General features: G+C 38.7%; 1 protein-coding gene and 1 long non-coding RNA gene across 3 annotated transcripts; one reads left to right on the top strand and one right to left on the bottom strand.

The window, feature by feature from the left end:
• Positions 1-1,090: 1,090 nt before the first annotated feature.
• LOC125237226 (phage-like element PBSX protein XkdO) lies at positions 1,091-3,652 on the bottom strand. 2 transcript variants are annotated; one of them, XM_048144230.1, is made up of 3 exons: positions 3,539-3,652; positions 3,296-3,379; positions 1,091-1,445 (listed from the first exon to the last, which is right to left on the bottom strand). In XM_048144230.1, exons 2-3 carry the CDS (start codon positions 3,375-3,377, stop codon positions 1,264-1,266), a joined length of 264 nt encoding a protein of 87 aa, XP_048000187.1. In that variant the 5' UTR covers positions 3,378-3,379; positions 3,539-3,652; the 3' UTR covers positions 1,091-1,263. The 2 variants fall into 2 exon arrangements, with proteins under 2 accessions (XP_048000187.1, XP_048000188.1); XM_048144231.1 differs by having other exon boundaries at positions 1,093-1,436.
• Positions 3,653-4,325: 673 nt separating this feature from the next.
• LOC125237248 lies at positions 4,326-8,554 on the top strand. The gene is made up of 4 exons (XR_007178313.1): positions 4,326-4,431; positions 5,326-5,400; positions 6,955-7,107; positions 8,353-8,554. It is a non-coding gene; the product is annotated as an uncharacterized LOC125237248 (long non-coding RNA).
• The last annotated feature ends 8,339 nt before the right edge of the window (positions 8,555-16,893 follow it).

Raw genomic sequence — 16,893 nt, 5'->3', positions numbered from 1 at the left:
AGGTATGCTGGCTTCAATAATTATTTTATGACATATAATAAACTAAAATCATCCAAAAACTCTTCAAAACTAATAGTTCAATAAATACTCTTCCATAAAAAAAATATTTGTGGCCGTTAACGAGCTTTGATACCCTTAATTTTTTGGAATCTTTTGAAATCTTCCTGAAGTACCACGTTAATAGGCGCCATTACCTTAACAAATTTCAGCGAAATCGTTAGAGCGGTTTCCGAGATCGTCGGTGTATATAAATAAATAAATCTTATACTTTTAAACGAGCAATTCTTGTATATTTATTTATTTATTTATTTATTTATTTATATATTTATTTACAATGACGATCTCGGAAACCGCTCTAACGATTTCGCTGAAATTTGTTATGTGGGGGTTTTTGGGGGTGAAAAATCGGTCTAACTTATCCTTAGGTCCCGGAAAACGCGAATTTTCGAGTTTTCATGCGTTTTTCTTCGCGCGCCATCTCGTGTGCAGTAGTTGTACTGTTAAGACAGAATTCTTTCGGTCGATGTAAGTACTATTTATTGCAAACACTAGATGGCGATACTAGATAGATAGAAAAATACACTCTGAGTTTTTGTGGCGAAATGCGCGCCATCTCGTGTGGAGTAGTTGTGTTGTTAAGGCTGAGAATTCTTTCGCTCGATGTAGGTACTATTCATTTTTGAACTAGATGGCGACACATGTCAAGGATACGAAACAGAACCTAGCGAAGCTCGGTCGCCCAGATATTAAATAAATAAATATACAAGAATTGCTCGTTTAAAAGTATAAGATAAATTCCGTATATGCTGTATAAAACATGACCAAATAAAATATGACTATTGTCAAGAGGGCGCTGTTAGTGCGTTTTCACATTATCCGATCCGATATCGGATGTCGGACCGGTATCCCATACATTCCAGGCGCCATTTTCGATTTTTTCTATCGAAATCCTTCCGACATCCGATATCGGATCGGATAATGTGAAAACGGTCTTATTCTGATGTACCTATGCGATGACAGTTCAGTAGGTATATTAGTATGAAGAGAATATAGTTCTAAATGAAACTCTGCAACATGGCTACGCATATATTTTTGATCAGACTTTACAGACTTAGCCCCTTATTCATAAACGTACACTAAAGTTATCAAGCCGATAAAGTTCGTTTGTCCCTTTCTATCACACCAATACATCGGAAAGGGACAAACGAACTTTATCGGCTTGATAACTTTAGTGTACGTTATAAGGGGGTATAGAATAGTGTTTTAAATCTTCTCGATTTCATCGATGACTTCGTTGGCCACCTTCCCGGCGAGGTAGCCGCTGACGCCCCCGACGATGCCGCCGGCGACCCCGCCGACGACGGCGCCGCACACGGCGCCCGGCGGGCCCCCGCAGCACCCGAGGTACGCCCCGTACGTCGCCCCGGCGGTTGCGCCTGCCGAACCAATAGTAGATTGTGTATAGTAGATATTTTTTTTAATTAAGACGATACGGTAGGGGTCAATTCTCCATACAAACGCTCTCGACTATTTCCTCCCTGGTTTTTGAAGAAAGAGCAATGATTTTTTCGACACAGATTGTTATTATTTTTATCTGTGTCGGACCGTTTTGATTTTTTTGATATTCTGCTTTTTTTAAAGACTCTACAGAGCCATTTCCAAAAACGGCCTTTTTAATTGTGGCGCAAAAAAAAGTGTGACACTCAAGATTGGTAACAATTAACCAAAAAGCTAAACGGTCCGACATAGATTATTTCATTGTTATTCAGATTCTCAAATTTCGTTCCGATTGATTAAGTTTTGAAGGAGGAAAGAGTCGAGAGCGGAACCTTGATTTTAAAGATTTTTTTGAAATATCTTTTGTCTGAGTTGTTCTTAATGGACAATTTTTTTCGATAAATCTAGTTAATAACACTTGTATATTTAATTAAAATTTCCATGTTGAAAGGGGGGCTCCTTTCCATTTTAGCATTTTCGCTACCGTATCCTCTTAAGATTTCCACTTGAGAACTTATCTGCGATGAATAGCATTGTTCTCTTTTGTTAACCCTAAACCGCTTACCTGTGCGAAATAAATACCATAAATAACAAAGGATTTTTTCTAAAAGACAACAGTATTAATTTAGTAATAAAGTGCGACTGTGAAAAAGGATAGTCCAAACTTTACATAGTGACTTTTGAGGTCATATTGCACAATATTTACATGGGAGTCATGGGGCCGAAGCTAAAATCCCAAAAAAAAATTGGCTGTTCCACAAATTTCGACTGTCATGAATTATATTATTCATGATGCCGCTAAATAACGCTCATTTGTATGGACCAAATTTTTTTTCGCGATTTCAGCATTAGTCCCATAATAGAAGTAGTTCATTATGACCTCAAAAGTCAGTATAAACATGAAAAATTGTATGTATCTAAAATAAATTAAAAAAAAACCGGCCAAGAGCATTTCGGGCCACGCTCAGTGTAGGGTTCCGTAGTTTTCTCAGAAACTATTGAACCTATCAAGTTCAAAACAATTTTCCTAGAAATTCTTTATAAAGTTCTACTTTTGTGATTTTTTCCATATTTTTTAAACATATGGTTCAAAAGTAAGAGGGACACACACACACACACACACACACACACTTTTTTTTCCTTTAGGAGCGATTATTTCCGAAAATATTAATATTAGAAAAAAACGATTTTAGTGAACCCTTATTCATTTTTGAATACCTATCCAACAATATATCACACGTTGGGGTTGGAATGAAAAAAAATATCAATCCCTACTTTACATGTAGTACCTTTTTGTAGAACCTTTATCCTAATAAAACATTTTTTTTTCATTTTTTGTTTTTGCACTTTGTCGGCGTGATTGATATACATATTTGTATCAAATTTCAGCTTTCTAGTGCTAACGGTTACTGAGATTATCCGCGGACGGACGGACGGACAGACATGGCGAAACTATAAGGGTTCCTAGTTGACTACGGAACTCTAAAAAGTGTGGATAAACAGAAAAGTATCACTTTGCACCCTCTAGCAGGGAAGAAAATACCCCCTTTTTTTATACTACGTCGGTGGCAAACAAGCATACGGTCCGCCTGATGGAAAGCGGTCACCGTAACCTATGAACGCATGCAACGCAAACAGTTTCACATGCGCGTTGCCACCCCATTAGAAACTTGTACACTCCCTTTTGCTGTGTTAAGTACACAGCAAAAAGGAGTGTACAAGTTCCAAGGAGGGTTCGGGTTGCCGACTCCTTTCCGAAATAGTGATGTGAAAACTAAATAGTTATACAGCAGCATACCTTTAGAGCCTCCGTAAGCGGCCCCCGCCACTGTGGTGCCTGCTTCAACTGCATCCTTCCTCTCTTTACGGCCTTTACCCATTTCTGCAAAAAGAAGGACAATATTTTTAGTTGTAAATTGTAATCCATTCATTTAACATAAACAAAGTACATTTTAAGACTTAGGTTTTTTAGTGTTCCGTACCAAAAAGGTATTAATAGGTATGTGTAAGTAGTTTGAATCATAAGAGTGATAAGACTTACTGCTCAGAGAATCCTTTTCGATGTAAAGTGCCACTAGTAAATAACTTTAAAATGACGAATGACTGTGCGCATACGCAGAGCTCGCTTTTATAACCGCGTTTAGACGGCGCTTGCGCATCAACAGGCTGGCTTATCAATCCTTTGTCTTCTCTTCGGGGACTTAGCGGATGTTCCGTTTCACGCAATATATTATTCATTTCATTTCAAGTATTTCATAGAAACAATACAATATTATGTTTTAAATTGAGAGCATAAAATCGAGAATATAATATAAGACAATTTGTAAATTAAAGCTAGTCCAGACGGGAACAATTTAATGTCGGACACAACTGTCAAAAGGCTAGCAACTCTATCAATTTTTTAACAGTATATATTTTCACCAATATATTTTTTGACCCGTGTGGTGACGGGTTAAGAATTTCACCACCCCTTTTCTTCTCCTGGGTGTCGTAGAAGTCGACTGTGGGATGTGGGTTAAATGGTGGCGTAGACGAGAGGCTGGCAACCTGTCACTGCAATATCACAATTTGGATTTCTTTCAAGCCCTTTTTGCCAGGAGTGGCACTGAAACTTAGTAGTTCATGCTCTGCCTACCCCTTTATGGGATACAGGCGTGATTATATGTATGTATGTATGTATATATTTTCATACGGCAACACCGGACATTCTATTGAGGTTATTCCCACAAATCCCACAGACTTTTATACTACGCAAATGACACACGTATAAGAGTATAAGGTATGTTTACTACGTATACATAGTACCTACATACATATATGTATTTTTATCTACGTGTTACTTCAGTGTATGCGAGCGGTTGCAGATACAACACGCTAAAGTGCTTGTGTTTATTGTTAAAACAATAAAATAGGTTGCTTTGCTTTTTTAAAGAGGTAAGTGTTTTTGATTTTTAATTATTTCCTAATTTCCGATTGAGTATATTGATTAAATTGATTTAAACTAACACGATCTTCACTCATATTATTAAATAAAAACGGGACGTCGGGTTAAATATAAAACGTAAGTTTTACGCGATTAAGTCCCGTTCCGATTGAGTGTTATAATTGATCATGTGGAAGGAGGAAGCGGGAGAGGAAAACAATTGGAAAGGTGGAAAAGGTGGTCTATACATTACTATATTAATATTATAAATGGGAAAGTGTGTGTGTCTGTTTGTTTGTGCGTGTTTCACGGCAAAACGGAGCGACGAATTGACGTGTTTTTTTAGGTGGAGATAGTTGAAAGGATGGAGAGTGACATAGGCTACTTTGTGACAAAGGATGGAGAGTGACATAGGCTACTTTGTGACAAAGGATGGAGAGTGACCCTATGCGTTTTGATGTCAGACCGATATCCCTGCATACATATTACAGGGGCCATCTTGTATTCTTTTCATTGAAATCCAAAGTAAATGATGACTGATGATTTCCGATTAGTTCTTAAGTGCGAGATTTTTTTTCAAATAGGGTGTTTAAACTTTAAACGTACAGGTGCATTAGGTTAATTCCGAAAGTCGTCTAATTACGAAAGTCGCATAAAATAACCTTTAGTATTTATTTATTTTATTTTATTTTTATTATTTCCATCGATTTATTTATTTATTTTATTTTTATTATTTCCATGATATCAAAATTCCCCTTCCGGAATTACCAGAGCATTTCTGTCATTGGAAATTACCCTAATGCACCTTACTAACTTTTTACCATTTTATTTAGATGGACGTCGTTCCTGAGATAGGCGAGCTTGAACCTTCTTTATAAGATTAAAGTTACGTCATTTGCTTTCAGATATGGAAGGCGACGCGAATAATGCAGTACGCGACCAAGTTGTTGCAGAAATCGTCCATAATGATATCAGAATAGGTAAGTAAATAAATACTTGCAGTTGATAACCGTAGTTGTCTAGATTAAAACTCTGACAACGTATGGAGTCATTATCTAACTTTTCCAGCAATTTCGGCGCACAAGTAAATCTTGCCTTAGTGGTAACCGACAAAGTTGGACGTTTTACTAAACACACTCACATTTAAAGGCGGTGGCTACATATATGAGAATGACTAATTCTCGTCTATTTTCTCATCGACCATCCATAATCGTCGGGACCATTTCGTGGCAAATATTATGTATATGTAGGTACCTACCTATCTTTTTGTGCTATGTGTAAATAATTTCTGTTGTCACTTGTCACGAATAATGATTTCTATTCTATAATTATGATGCCCATACATACCGCGCGGCGTACGTTCGTTAACTAGCTAACAGACGACTGCACCGCACCGCGACCTTGGAATTTTATCACAATGCGTTTTCACATTATCCGATCCGATATAGGATGTCGGACCGATATCCCATACATGACAGGCGCCATCTTGTACTTTTTCTATTGAAATCCTTCCAACATCCGATATCGGATCGAATAGTGTGAAAACGCACTAAGGGTCTTCCCTAACCTATTGGCCCGGAATCGGCTCTTACCGACCAAACATAGCACGTTAGTATGAACATGCGAACGCAATTACGCATGCGTTAATCGACAACGACGCGTAGATGCGTCTTCATACCAACAAGCGATTTTTGGTCCGCAAGAGATATGATTCCGCGTCGATAGATTGTGAAAACCTAGGGTTGCAAATAGAAAAAAAAACAATTTTTTTTCAGAATTATGAAAAAAAAAACCAAGCACCATGTTTTTTCTAATTATGTTTTTTTTTTCAGATGTACAACAATAACGGTTTTTAGTGATTTGTAACGTTTCAATAACAATAACGTACATTTTAATTCGATAAACATTCAGTAAGTATACAAACATTTATTGGGGAATCCCAATGGTGGTGTTGCCAACAGTAAATTATAAACAAATTGTGTAAATGTTAGTTTTATAAAACCAGAAATTAAAGTTATTAAATTAAATTTGTTTAATAGCTAACATAAAGTCTAAAAAACCGTATAAAAGTATTAACTGTTCTGCAAATTTTGACATTTCGACCTTTAGAAAAAAAAAACATACTCCAGAAAAAAAACTGTTTTTTTTTTCAAGCCAGAAAAAAAAAACTGTTGCAACCCTAGGAACACCCTAAGTGAGAGCGAAAAATTTAGGCCGGCAACAGACAGTCTTAAAATTCGTAATCTGAAAAAATCATAATCTTATGAAATCAGATCGAGTGCACGGATTTCCATACAATTTCGCAACTCTTATTTTTTAAGATTATGATTTTTTTCAGATTGATCTGACAGATTGCGAATAATCTGAATTTTAAGAATGGCAAGGCACTCGATCTGATTTCATAAGATTATGATTTTTTAAGATTATGAAATTTAAGACTGTCTGTTGTTTGGTCTGTTGCCGGCCTGCCGGTACGGGCGTTTTTTAGCTACTTAAAGTACTTAAGTTGAGTTGTTTTTTTTACTGTGTGACAGGGCCTTTTCAGCGTGTGTTCGGCGCAGCGACCGGTACGGCGGTCGGCGCGGCCGTCGGCGGGATGTCCGGCGGGCCGGCGGGCGCCGTTGTCGGCGGCGTCATCGGCTACGTCGTCAGCCGTCAGACCGAGAGAGACGACCATCAGGACTGACGTTAGTTCACAATGTTTCATATTGTAACCAACCAGGGGGGCGATTTTTGAGTCTCACTGTCACTAAAATACCGGTTGAAATAGGTGAATTGCGCTTTATTATTTTCAGTGACAATTTTCTGAATTTGACCGCGTGAGACTCAAAAATCGGCCCCCAGGGGGGTGATTTTTGAATCTCACATACAGGATTTTGTCACTAAAATACCGGTTGAAAACGGTGACTTGCTTATTATTTTCAGTGACGATTTTCTGAATTCGAACGCGTGAGACTCAAAAATCGGCCCCCAGTACCACAACGCAGCTGTGACTGTTGCTGGTCGGTGGTTGACGCGTACGGCGACCAGCCGGCGTATTATGCTGCCAATTTTATCACTTATCCACGTGGATAAAGCATCCGTCACGCTTTAGCAAGTATGTCAGTATGAGAGTGACAGATGTCTTATCCACGTGGATAAGTGATAAAATTGGCAGCATGATACGCCGGCTGGGTACGTAGCCGAATGGCACAAACGCTCACGAAACGAAACGCTCGTAGATATCTATCTCTATCGCTCCTGCGCATTGGCACGACAGATCCAGACTACCTTTCGCGGCGTTTCGTTTTCGTTTCGCGTCGCAGAATTGCTCGACGGCACTGGCAAGCGCTTGTGGGATCTAATTCCTTACCTTATATGACTCGTAACTAAACTTACTTATAGCAGAAAAACTGTTTTTCCCCTCACTAGCTCGGAAACACGTGTTTTGTCCTTTAATACCAGCGGGTAAAAACGCATTTTATCCACTAGTGGGTAAAGTAATTTGACCTTGAATAAAGTCAAATCAACTGCTTTAAAATTGATAAAAGTAGGTGAATCAAGTAATAAAGATGATTTACCATCTATTCTGTGGAACTACTGGAAGCAGTGATAATAAACGCATTTTTTGCGTTGTAGTTTCCTCGCTATAGTGAGGGGAAAAGTTTTGTGTTACACTCGGGTGCAATGTATTTTACTTCTCGTGTGTTAAAAATTTCAAATTCCACACTCGGCGTTAAAATACAACTTGTATAACAAATAACTATTAACCCAGTTTACATAATATTGTCATCATCATTCTTCTTGCGTTATCCCGGCATTCGCCGCGGCTCTGCTCATGGGAGCCTGGGGTCAGCTTTGACAACTAATCCCAAGTTTTGGCGTAGGTTTGGGTTTACGAAAGCGACTGCCATCAGACCTAATATTGTATTGATCACATTTTTTTTTTGCAGGAGCCGAACGCTGCATACCTTTCTGCCAACAATTTGTGGACACATAACATAGGGAATTAACGATACCTTAAAATAATATATACATAAACAAGATAAGACTCCGATAAGTGAATTTATATTTCTCTCTCTCAGCCATATTAATAATTATAAATGGTTCAGTATGTATTGATAAATTGAAGTTAATCTACCTATACCTACTGCCTTATCATACGTAATTAAATACAGACACTTCAATCTATAAATGGAGCAATTATTTATCTCAATGATCCCACCCTGTAATCATAATGGTTTATAGTTTATACCCATTTGGCATTTCTGCGTCGCGAAACGAGAACGAAACGCCGCGGAAGGTAGTCTGGCTCTGTCGCGCCAATACGCAAGAGCGATAGAGATAGATATCTACGAGCATTTCGTTCGTGCATACGGCACCAGCACGGGAAGCATGGTCGCGCGATAGGCGATAAAATATCAGGCCGTCCCTATCGCACTTACAAATAGTGCGATAGGGACGGCCTGCTATTTTATCACTTATCGCGCGACCATAATTGCCTGCCTGGCTTTGTATATTTAGACATATTTAAATAAATTGCGGCATCTGCTTTTTGGACGGGAATTCCCCGATTCGTATAATTTAATGTTGCGTACAATTCTTCTTTGTTTGAGATACCTACTTGTTTATTATCATAGGAAGTGGGATATGATAACATTTTAAATGCAATGTTTTGTTATTCGTTACTTTGCTTGTGTACATACTGCAGAAATAGGTACCTAAGTATACTGACTTATTTAGCATTGCCTATGACGTCATGCCATAGATAGGTACCAAAGACATATGTAACTCCGTATAGACTTATATTCTTTGGTATAGACGGATAAAGTCTAAGAAAAAAACGCACCTCAAAGCCATAGAGAAAAAGGTACGGTGGCTTAGATGGCGTTACACCTTTAGGGAACGCTCGGCTAGATGGCGCTAATATTAATATTTGTCATTTTAACACATATCAAGCTAAGAATATGGGCTAAATTGTCAAAACTGAGGTTCAAAAGTTTTAAAGCCTGTGTCGAGAGATGGCAGTCTATGCACTGTGATTAATCCACAGAACTTTATTTATATAGAAGAAACAAGTTCATCTATTTGTATAGGGGCCGAGCGTGTCAAATTTTGTACTGAAGTTGTTTCTTGCCTGTAATTTTAAATATGTCTCAGGCTCTTGATTGTTCATAATTTTTGTGTTGTTGCAATTGAATATCATGTAACGAGGCATTTTTTATGTTTTGATTGACTTCAACTTACAAAAATTGACGCCCGAAAGCTGCAAGCTGCGAGTAAAGACGGACAACTCAGTGGATTTCACTGAGTTCATTTGACACGCTAAGTAGATACGTTTGCTTGATCTATGGTATATATGACATCTGTGGTGATTACACATTTTACTTTGACAGTAACTCTCTATAATACTCGATCCTCTTTGATGACACTGATATGCCTACTTGCACAGGCGCCACCTGGCGAGATAAAATGTCAGTTTGCCTGCTCAATAAATACTTACAATGTTTCCACCTTCATACTGTAGGTACTAACGTAATTTTTCTGAACCTATGTGTCACAAGAACATTTTGTCATAATCTTAATATGACAGTGATGTATCCTGTATTTGTATAACACGTGCAAATTATTTGATTTGATGAATAAAGGAAGATTCTAAAAAGTGAGTAGGTACAGTTAATGTTTTTTAATAAGCCGTCGGCTGAGTATTCATCCTCACACCCAGTATGCTTACCATGAGTTGCACTAGCGTCTGCGTAAGCTTATGCTAGTGCGACCGAGATATACTGCTATCGAACAAACGTTTACGCTAGCGCCTATCGTAAAAGAAAGTATTTAAAAGTAGTAGTTAAAGTATAAACTGAAATAGATACCAGACACTAAAGAAAAAACGATCTAGCCCACTGGTGACGAAGCCGGGAATCGAACCCGGGTCTCCAGCTAACGCGGCTGACGTGTTCGACCGCTACACCACCCCGACCGCCGAGGTACCCGTCGAAATTTCTCTAGTGTATGTTATCTCTGAAGGCTAGGCGCCTTTAGCCGCCTATCTTTGACCAACTCTAAGGGCGAGCAATTTGTGCTTGCACCTCCTATATGAATCCTTTTGCAGGATTACTGTAGGAGTCCTACAGGAGGTCAACCTTCCCAATAACAATTACGATATAGCGGGGTCCATATTGGCTCATATAAAATTATTTGTTATAATATTATTGTTTATACCGATTTGTGCTCCGAATGATCAGTTCTCATAATTTTACTTATCATAATTTTGTTTCATTATTATCAATAGTACTACTATCACTGTTCATAATAATCATTTAGTCGAAAATTTTTAATCATAAATTCTATACAAATATTTAATAACATTCATAATTTTGTGTTTAAGAAAATCATTCATCATAAAGTTATTTAAAAAGTTTTGGGGAAGTTCTATGAAAAACTTGTGCAATTTATAGAAGCGCGCTTGAAGCTTTTACAGTGACATATACAATTTACATTAAAAATTCGTTTCTGGTTCGCTCACGGTCAACCTAACACGCTCCTCCTCGCTACGCTCGTCGTCGCACCTAACTGGACTGTCACATGTGATGTCTGTTCTGTTAACAATAATATAACGATAAATTATATTACTCGCAATCGTTATGATCAATAAGTATATAAACATAAACATTAGTATAAAACGTATTTATGATGAATGACATTATGAACATAAGTCATTCGAAGTTACGATAGTTATTAACATAAAATTGTTATAAATAATGATCGTTATAATGTAAAATTGTATGAGAAACATTTTCGGACTACCAATAATCTATATAACAATTTTATATGAACTTTGGCGCACCCGATATAGCGAGAGAGATGGTGCTGCCGTCTATCGATGTAGGGAACAAATCAAAAAATATTTAATAATAGTTATTTGTTATACAAGGGGGCAATGTTGTATTTTAACGCCGAGTGTGGAATTGAAAAACGAGCAAGTGCTAGGATTCTATAGTTGAACCAAGAGCGAAGCGAGTGGTTCGAGAATAGAATCCTAAACTTGCGAGTTTTTTAACACACGAGAAGTAAAATACATTTGCACCCGAGTGTAACACAAAACTTTTCCCCTCACTATAGCGAGGAAACTACAACGCAAAAAATGCGTTTATCACTGCTTCCAGTAGTTTCACAGGTGGTAAATCATCTTTATTAGTAGATTCACCTACTTTTATCAATTTTAAAGCAGTATTTTGACTTTATTCAAGGTCAAATTACTTTACCCACTAGTGGATAAAATGCGTTTTTACCCCCTGGTATTAAAGGACAAAACACGTGTTTCCGAGCTAGTGAGGGGAAAAATAATTTGATTTGTTCCCTACATCGTTATTAGTAGTTAAAGTATTTGCGACAATAAATGACTCTTATTTTTCGTCGTTTGTAACTCATGGTAAGCGTTCTGGAGCCTACATGGTCACACCTCGGACAATGGCGATCAAATATATGAAAGAAGTGCGTTCCTACGCACACATGGCACACAGTATTAAACACGTGTAGGTGAACGCGTATTACCATGCTCGTAGGAGTGAGATATGACAGGTCGACGTGTCGCATTTTTGACTGGCGGTAACTGTGTGGTAAACGAGAGCGGGTGAGCGGCACTTTCAGCGGGGAGCGGGAGTGGCCATACTGTACCTGGTAATTCTTAAGGGTCTCTCACTAATAAATTCATTTATTATGTATGAAAATGATGAAAAAAATTTTTTTTCGTGAAATTAACTAAAAGTGATTCCTGATAATGAACGGGGTGGTTCCTGATAATGAACCTAGCTACGTGTCGAATTTAACGGAAAACAAAAAAAACACGGTGTATATTCTGAGTCTGGGCGTGCACGTGCACCCGCCCCGCTGTAGGTATTACGCTTCGCCAAACGCTCCGTTCCGAGAGTCCAGGTCTTACACTACTTGTTTCGGTGTTTCAGTAGTACCTGCTGATTCACAGATGGCGCTGGAGACTGACAATGACATGCGCTGGGCCAGTATTGTAGTCGCGGCGATCTACATAACACTAGGCTGGCCCATTGCCTACGCCTATATGCTTCTCTACGCAAAAAGTAAGTTATCAAATGTTTCGGAAAGGGAAAAAATAAAAATATTTTCTTCCCTGCTTGGAGGGAGCAAAGTGGCACTTTTCCTCCCTGCTATGAGGGATATACTTTTCCGTTCAAAGGCACGTCTTTACATACATTTTTTTTTGTTTATATAAGGGACCGTCCCCACCCAAGAGACGCATGTCCTGAGGCGTGGAACGGACGTCCGCACCACGCTGCCTGAATGTAATTTAAAAAACGTCTCCTCAGTACATTTTGTATAGGAAGGACGCGCAAGGGAAGCGTAAGAGACGTCTCTTGGCGCGCTACAGGCAGCGCGGCGCGCGCCAAGCGACGCGTCGCTTGGGGGCGCGTCTTACGTCTTTCCTGTACAAAATGTACTGAGGAGACGTTTTTTAAATTACCGACAGGAGGCGCTTGGACGTCCGCCCCAGTACACGCGCCTCCCGTGTGGGGACGATCCCTAACATACTAGTTTTTTCCCGCGGCTTCGCTCGCGTTAAATTCGAAAATTGCGGAATGCTCCATACAAACTTCTAACCGGGCTTATGCCTTACCTCAATTACTTCTAAACAACGCCTTTAAGGTGCTGTTACACGGGCAACACAATTGCCAGCAATTCACATACCATTGCCGCTTTTGCTCTATAAAGTGCTGTAACACGGGCAACTCAATTGCCAGCAATTCACATACCATTGCCGCGTTTGCTCTATAAAGTGCTGTAACACGGGCAACTCAATTGCCAGCAATTCGCATACCATTGCCGCTTTTGCTCCATAGTTAGTGCGTATTGAAAAAACGCGGCAATTGTATGTGAATTGCTTGGAATTGCGTTGCCCGTGTAAAAGCACCAATAGTTATTTGGTGGCGTTGGTGCATATTGAACAAATGCGGCAATGGTATAGGTACAATTGCCGTGAATTGCTGGCAATTGTGCAATCCGGTTAAGTTTGTACATTTGGATCACGTCTCTGATTTTGATAAAAATTGGTAGGCTGATAGAGTCCGTGATGCTGAGCAAGATCCACTAGGTTTCTCAAAATGTCCTATGTAGTTTGTATGAAACCTTCCTTTTTTGTTACAAGATTTCTATACATTTTCGGTAACAAAAAAGGAAAGTTTCATATAATCAACCTAGGACATATTGGGAAACCTAATGGATCTTGCTCAGCGTCATGGACTCTATCAGCCTACCAATTTTTATTCAAATCGGAGACGTGATCCAAATGTACAAACTGCACCGTTAGGGTTGTGAATAGCAACATCAACCTACGAAAATGCATTTATAAATATTTACTTTATCACAGGTCATGCTAACACTTGGGTGGTACTATACATCGTATATATACACGTCATATATATGGCCGTTGCGAGTTGTGTATTCTTGCTGCTTGGAATTTGGGCGGTAAATATATTTCTTAAAATCGCCGTCAATAGAAATTGTCAACAATGTAAACAAACCATTCTATAAAATATCAATAATCTAGCACAATTTTATTATTTTAAAGGTTGAGGATCATAATGTGACATGAATTGATTAAATAACACATGGATTTAGCCAGTATCTGATGAGTTAGAATGGAAATTAAAGACATTTTGTCTACAAGGTTTGTTTACATTGTTCACAAATTCTATTGACGGCGACTTTACTAAACCTTAACCTTCGTTCGGCCCAACGGATCAATCCGCGGCTAGAGTAACATGAGTCACGATTTTATGGCATGTTCAATTTATTCACGATGCAAGTTCATAATCTATGTCTAAATAAGTGTTACTTTCCCAATATATGCATAAATCCTTTAATTTGCAGTTCTAGTTCAAATAAACAGTCAATGAAGTCGTGACTCACGCTACTTTTAGGTGGATTCACCCCAGCGAACTTTTTTATGAATATTTTAGGCCCACAAAATCTAGAAAGCTGAAAGTGTATTTTTTAGGACATTGCGTTCTTACTTCACTGTCTCCATTAGTCATATAAACAGAATGGTTTATGTTTTACACACCGTATTTCTCTAATCCCGAGGTTATTTAGGTCAAATACAATTAGTTTCTCTAATAAACTGTGTCTCAACTTTCGTCTTAATAAATGTAATGACTGGACAAGTGTATCACGACCTTTCTATATCCTAATGTTATTTATTTTGACACATGATATCAGATATTTGACACTAACTTTCGTGTTATTCTTAAGGTTCTCTCACATTATTTATACATTTATTTATTATGTATGAGAACTAAAAAAAATAGTTTTTTCGAATTTAACAAAAAGATAATGTACATACTAGGATATTTCTGTTAATGAGCTTAAGGATGTGTTCAATTTAACGAAGATCAAGAAAAGCACGGTGTATATTTTAAGATTACTTTATAAATATCATGAAATAAAACTATGCGAATCATGAAATATAACTAAAATCGCGTATAATGAATTTAAAATTCATTATACGCGAATTAATCGGTTTCCATAGTTTTATTTTATAAATAGCTCAACTATTTTTTTACAGGATCTTAAGTGGATGAAACAGTGTTATGTATCCGACCTTTTGTTAAGTTTTGCGGTACACTTATGTGTTTGCATTTGGCTAATTTCTGCCTCGGATACGAATACTAAGAAGGGCATTGTCGCAGGCTTCTTGTTTCTTATGACAGGTAATGTAAGAGCACCCTTACACAATTATAGTACCTAAGTAGTAAGTAATGTAGTTTAATAGGTACTAGATTAAGTATGAATCAGCATCAAAATTGTGCAACGGTTTTACAGTTCTCCGACCGCCTTCAAAAAATTTTTTTAAATTATAAACTGGCCAGTGAGTGACCTTAGTCGCACCTGATGGAAAGTGACAAGGCCGAGGTTGTAGCTCAATGGTTCAGTAATAGCCTATTCACTCTTGACTTGAATACACCCAGATTGTATTCGCTCGGGAATACAGATTAGGGGAGCATGTTTGCTTGTTTTGTATGATAATTAGATAATATAATGGCCACCAGCTGGTCGGACAAGTGTGTTGCTGTTGCTACCTACCTTACACAGTAGACGATAAGGAAGTAATAGTGAGTGCTTGCATTCGCCAACAAACTGTCATACAGTTTGGCGAAAATACAATAATTAGAATAATACAACCTTTTTTGAGTAAATAAATTTAAAAAAAAAACACGGGCAACACAATTGCCTGTTATTTACATACCATTGTCGCGTTTGCTCCATAGTCAGTTGGTGCGTATTGAACAAACGCGGCAATTGTATGTGAATTTCTGGCAATTGTGTTGCCCGTATTGCACCTCAAGTGTTGGTTTTATCTGTGGATGTAGAAAGAAAAGGAAAATCTATCAGAGTAGAACAGTCGCAAAAGTGTCCTTGCCAGCTTTAGATTATAGTTACAAATCTCCCCGTTGGCGCTAGAGACTCACCAAGGGAATGACATGAAATTAGACGTTTGACACAGTAGTAACTCTTCTAACAAATGTACGCCGCGCGGTATGTATGTGTGCGCGCCGTGTACGTTAGCAACAACGCGGACGTGGCTGAACGAGAATGAAACTAGAAACAAATATGGCACGCGTCACACGGACGCGGCTGGCAACCGCGACTGATAATTGTGTCGCTTAACTTCAAACTTAGGTAAATCCATTCTGCTTTAAGGTTGAATATATATAAAACATATAATATGATCTGAAAGATAATCGACCTTGTAGCAGAAGAGATTTACCCAGTTTTGAAGTTAAGCGAACAATTGTGCACAGTCTTAAAACATCCAGCACGCCAGATTTCGTCCGGACGTCCGAACGCTCAAGGCCGCGTTCACGGTTTACGTCCGATTGAGGTAGATCGCGGCAGTGGACGCGCGTCCGTGGACGCGTCCCATAATCTGTTCCTAGTTTTAATATTTGTCATCCGCTTACATGTGTTGCGTACGTACACGGCGCACTCACATACCGAGCTGCTTATGTTTGTTAGAAGAGTCAAGCGCAGATCCAGCTTAGTGCCCAGGGAGGGGGGGGGATCACGTGGTAAAGGCCCAGGTCCCACCAGGGGGGGGGGGGGCATAACGTATCGCCCGCGTCATCTTTAAGATACATAATTATAGTAATGTGACATTTGATTTTGCTTTCTCATCATCATCATCCTCCTTGAGTTATCCTCGCCTTCGCCGCGGCTTATGGGAGTCTGGGTCCGCTTTGACAATGAATTCCAAGATTTGGCGTAGGCAATCGGTTTTACGAAAGCGACTGCCATCTGACCTTCCAACACGAAGGGTGACTAGGCCTTATTAGAGTTAGTCCGGTTTCCTCACGATGTTTTCCTTCACCGAAAAGCGACTGGCATATCAATTCAAATGACATATCGTCACTACTTTTAAAAAATCTCGTATCTCACGCTGTTCCTCAAAGTTAAAACGCATT

This window comes from Leguminivora glycinivorella, chromosome 20, assembly GCF_023078275.1.
Source record: "Leguminivora glycinivorella isolate SPB_JAAS2020 chromosome 20, LegGlyc_1.1, whole genome shotgun sequence".
In the NCBI taxonomy this organism is placed as follows: Eukaryota; Metazoa; Arthropoda; class Insecta; order Lepidoptera; family Tortricidae; genus Leguminivora; species Leguminivora glycinivorella.
This window is presented reverse-complemented; position numbering and strand designations above follow the sequence as displayed.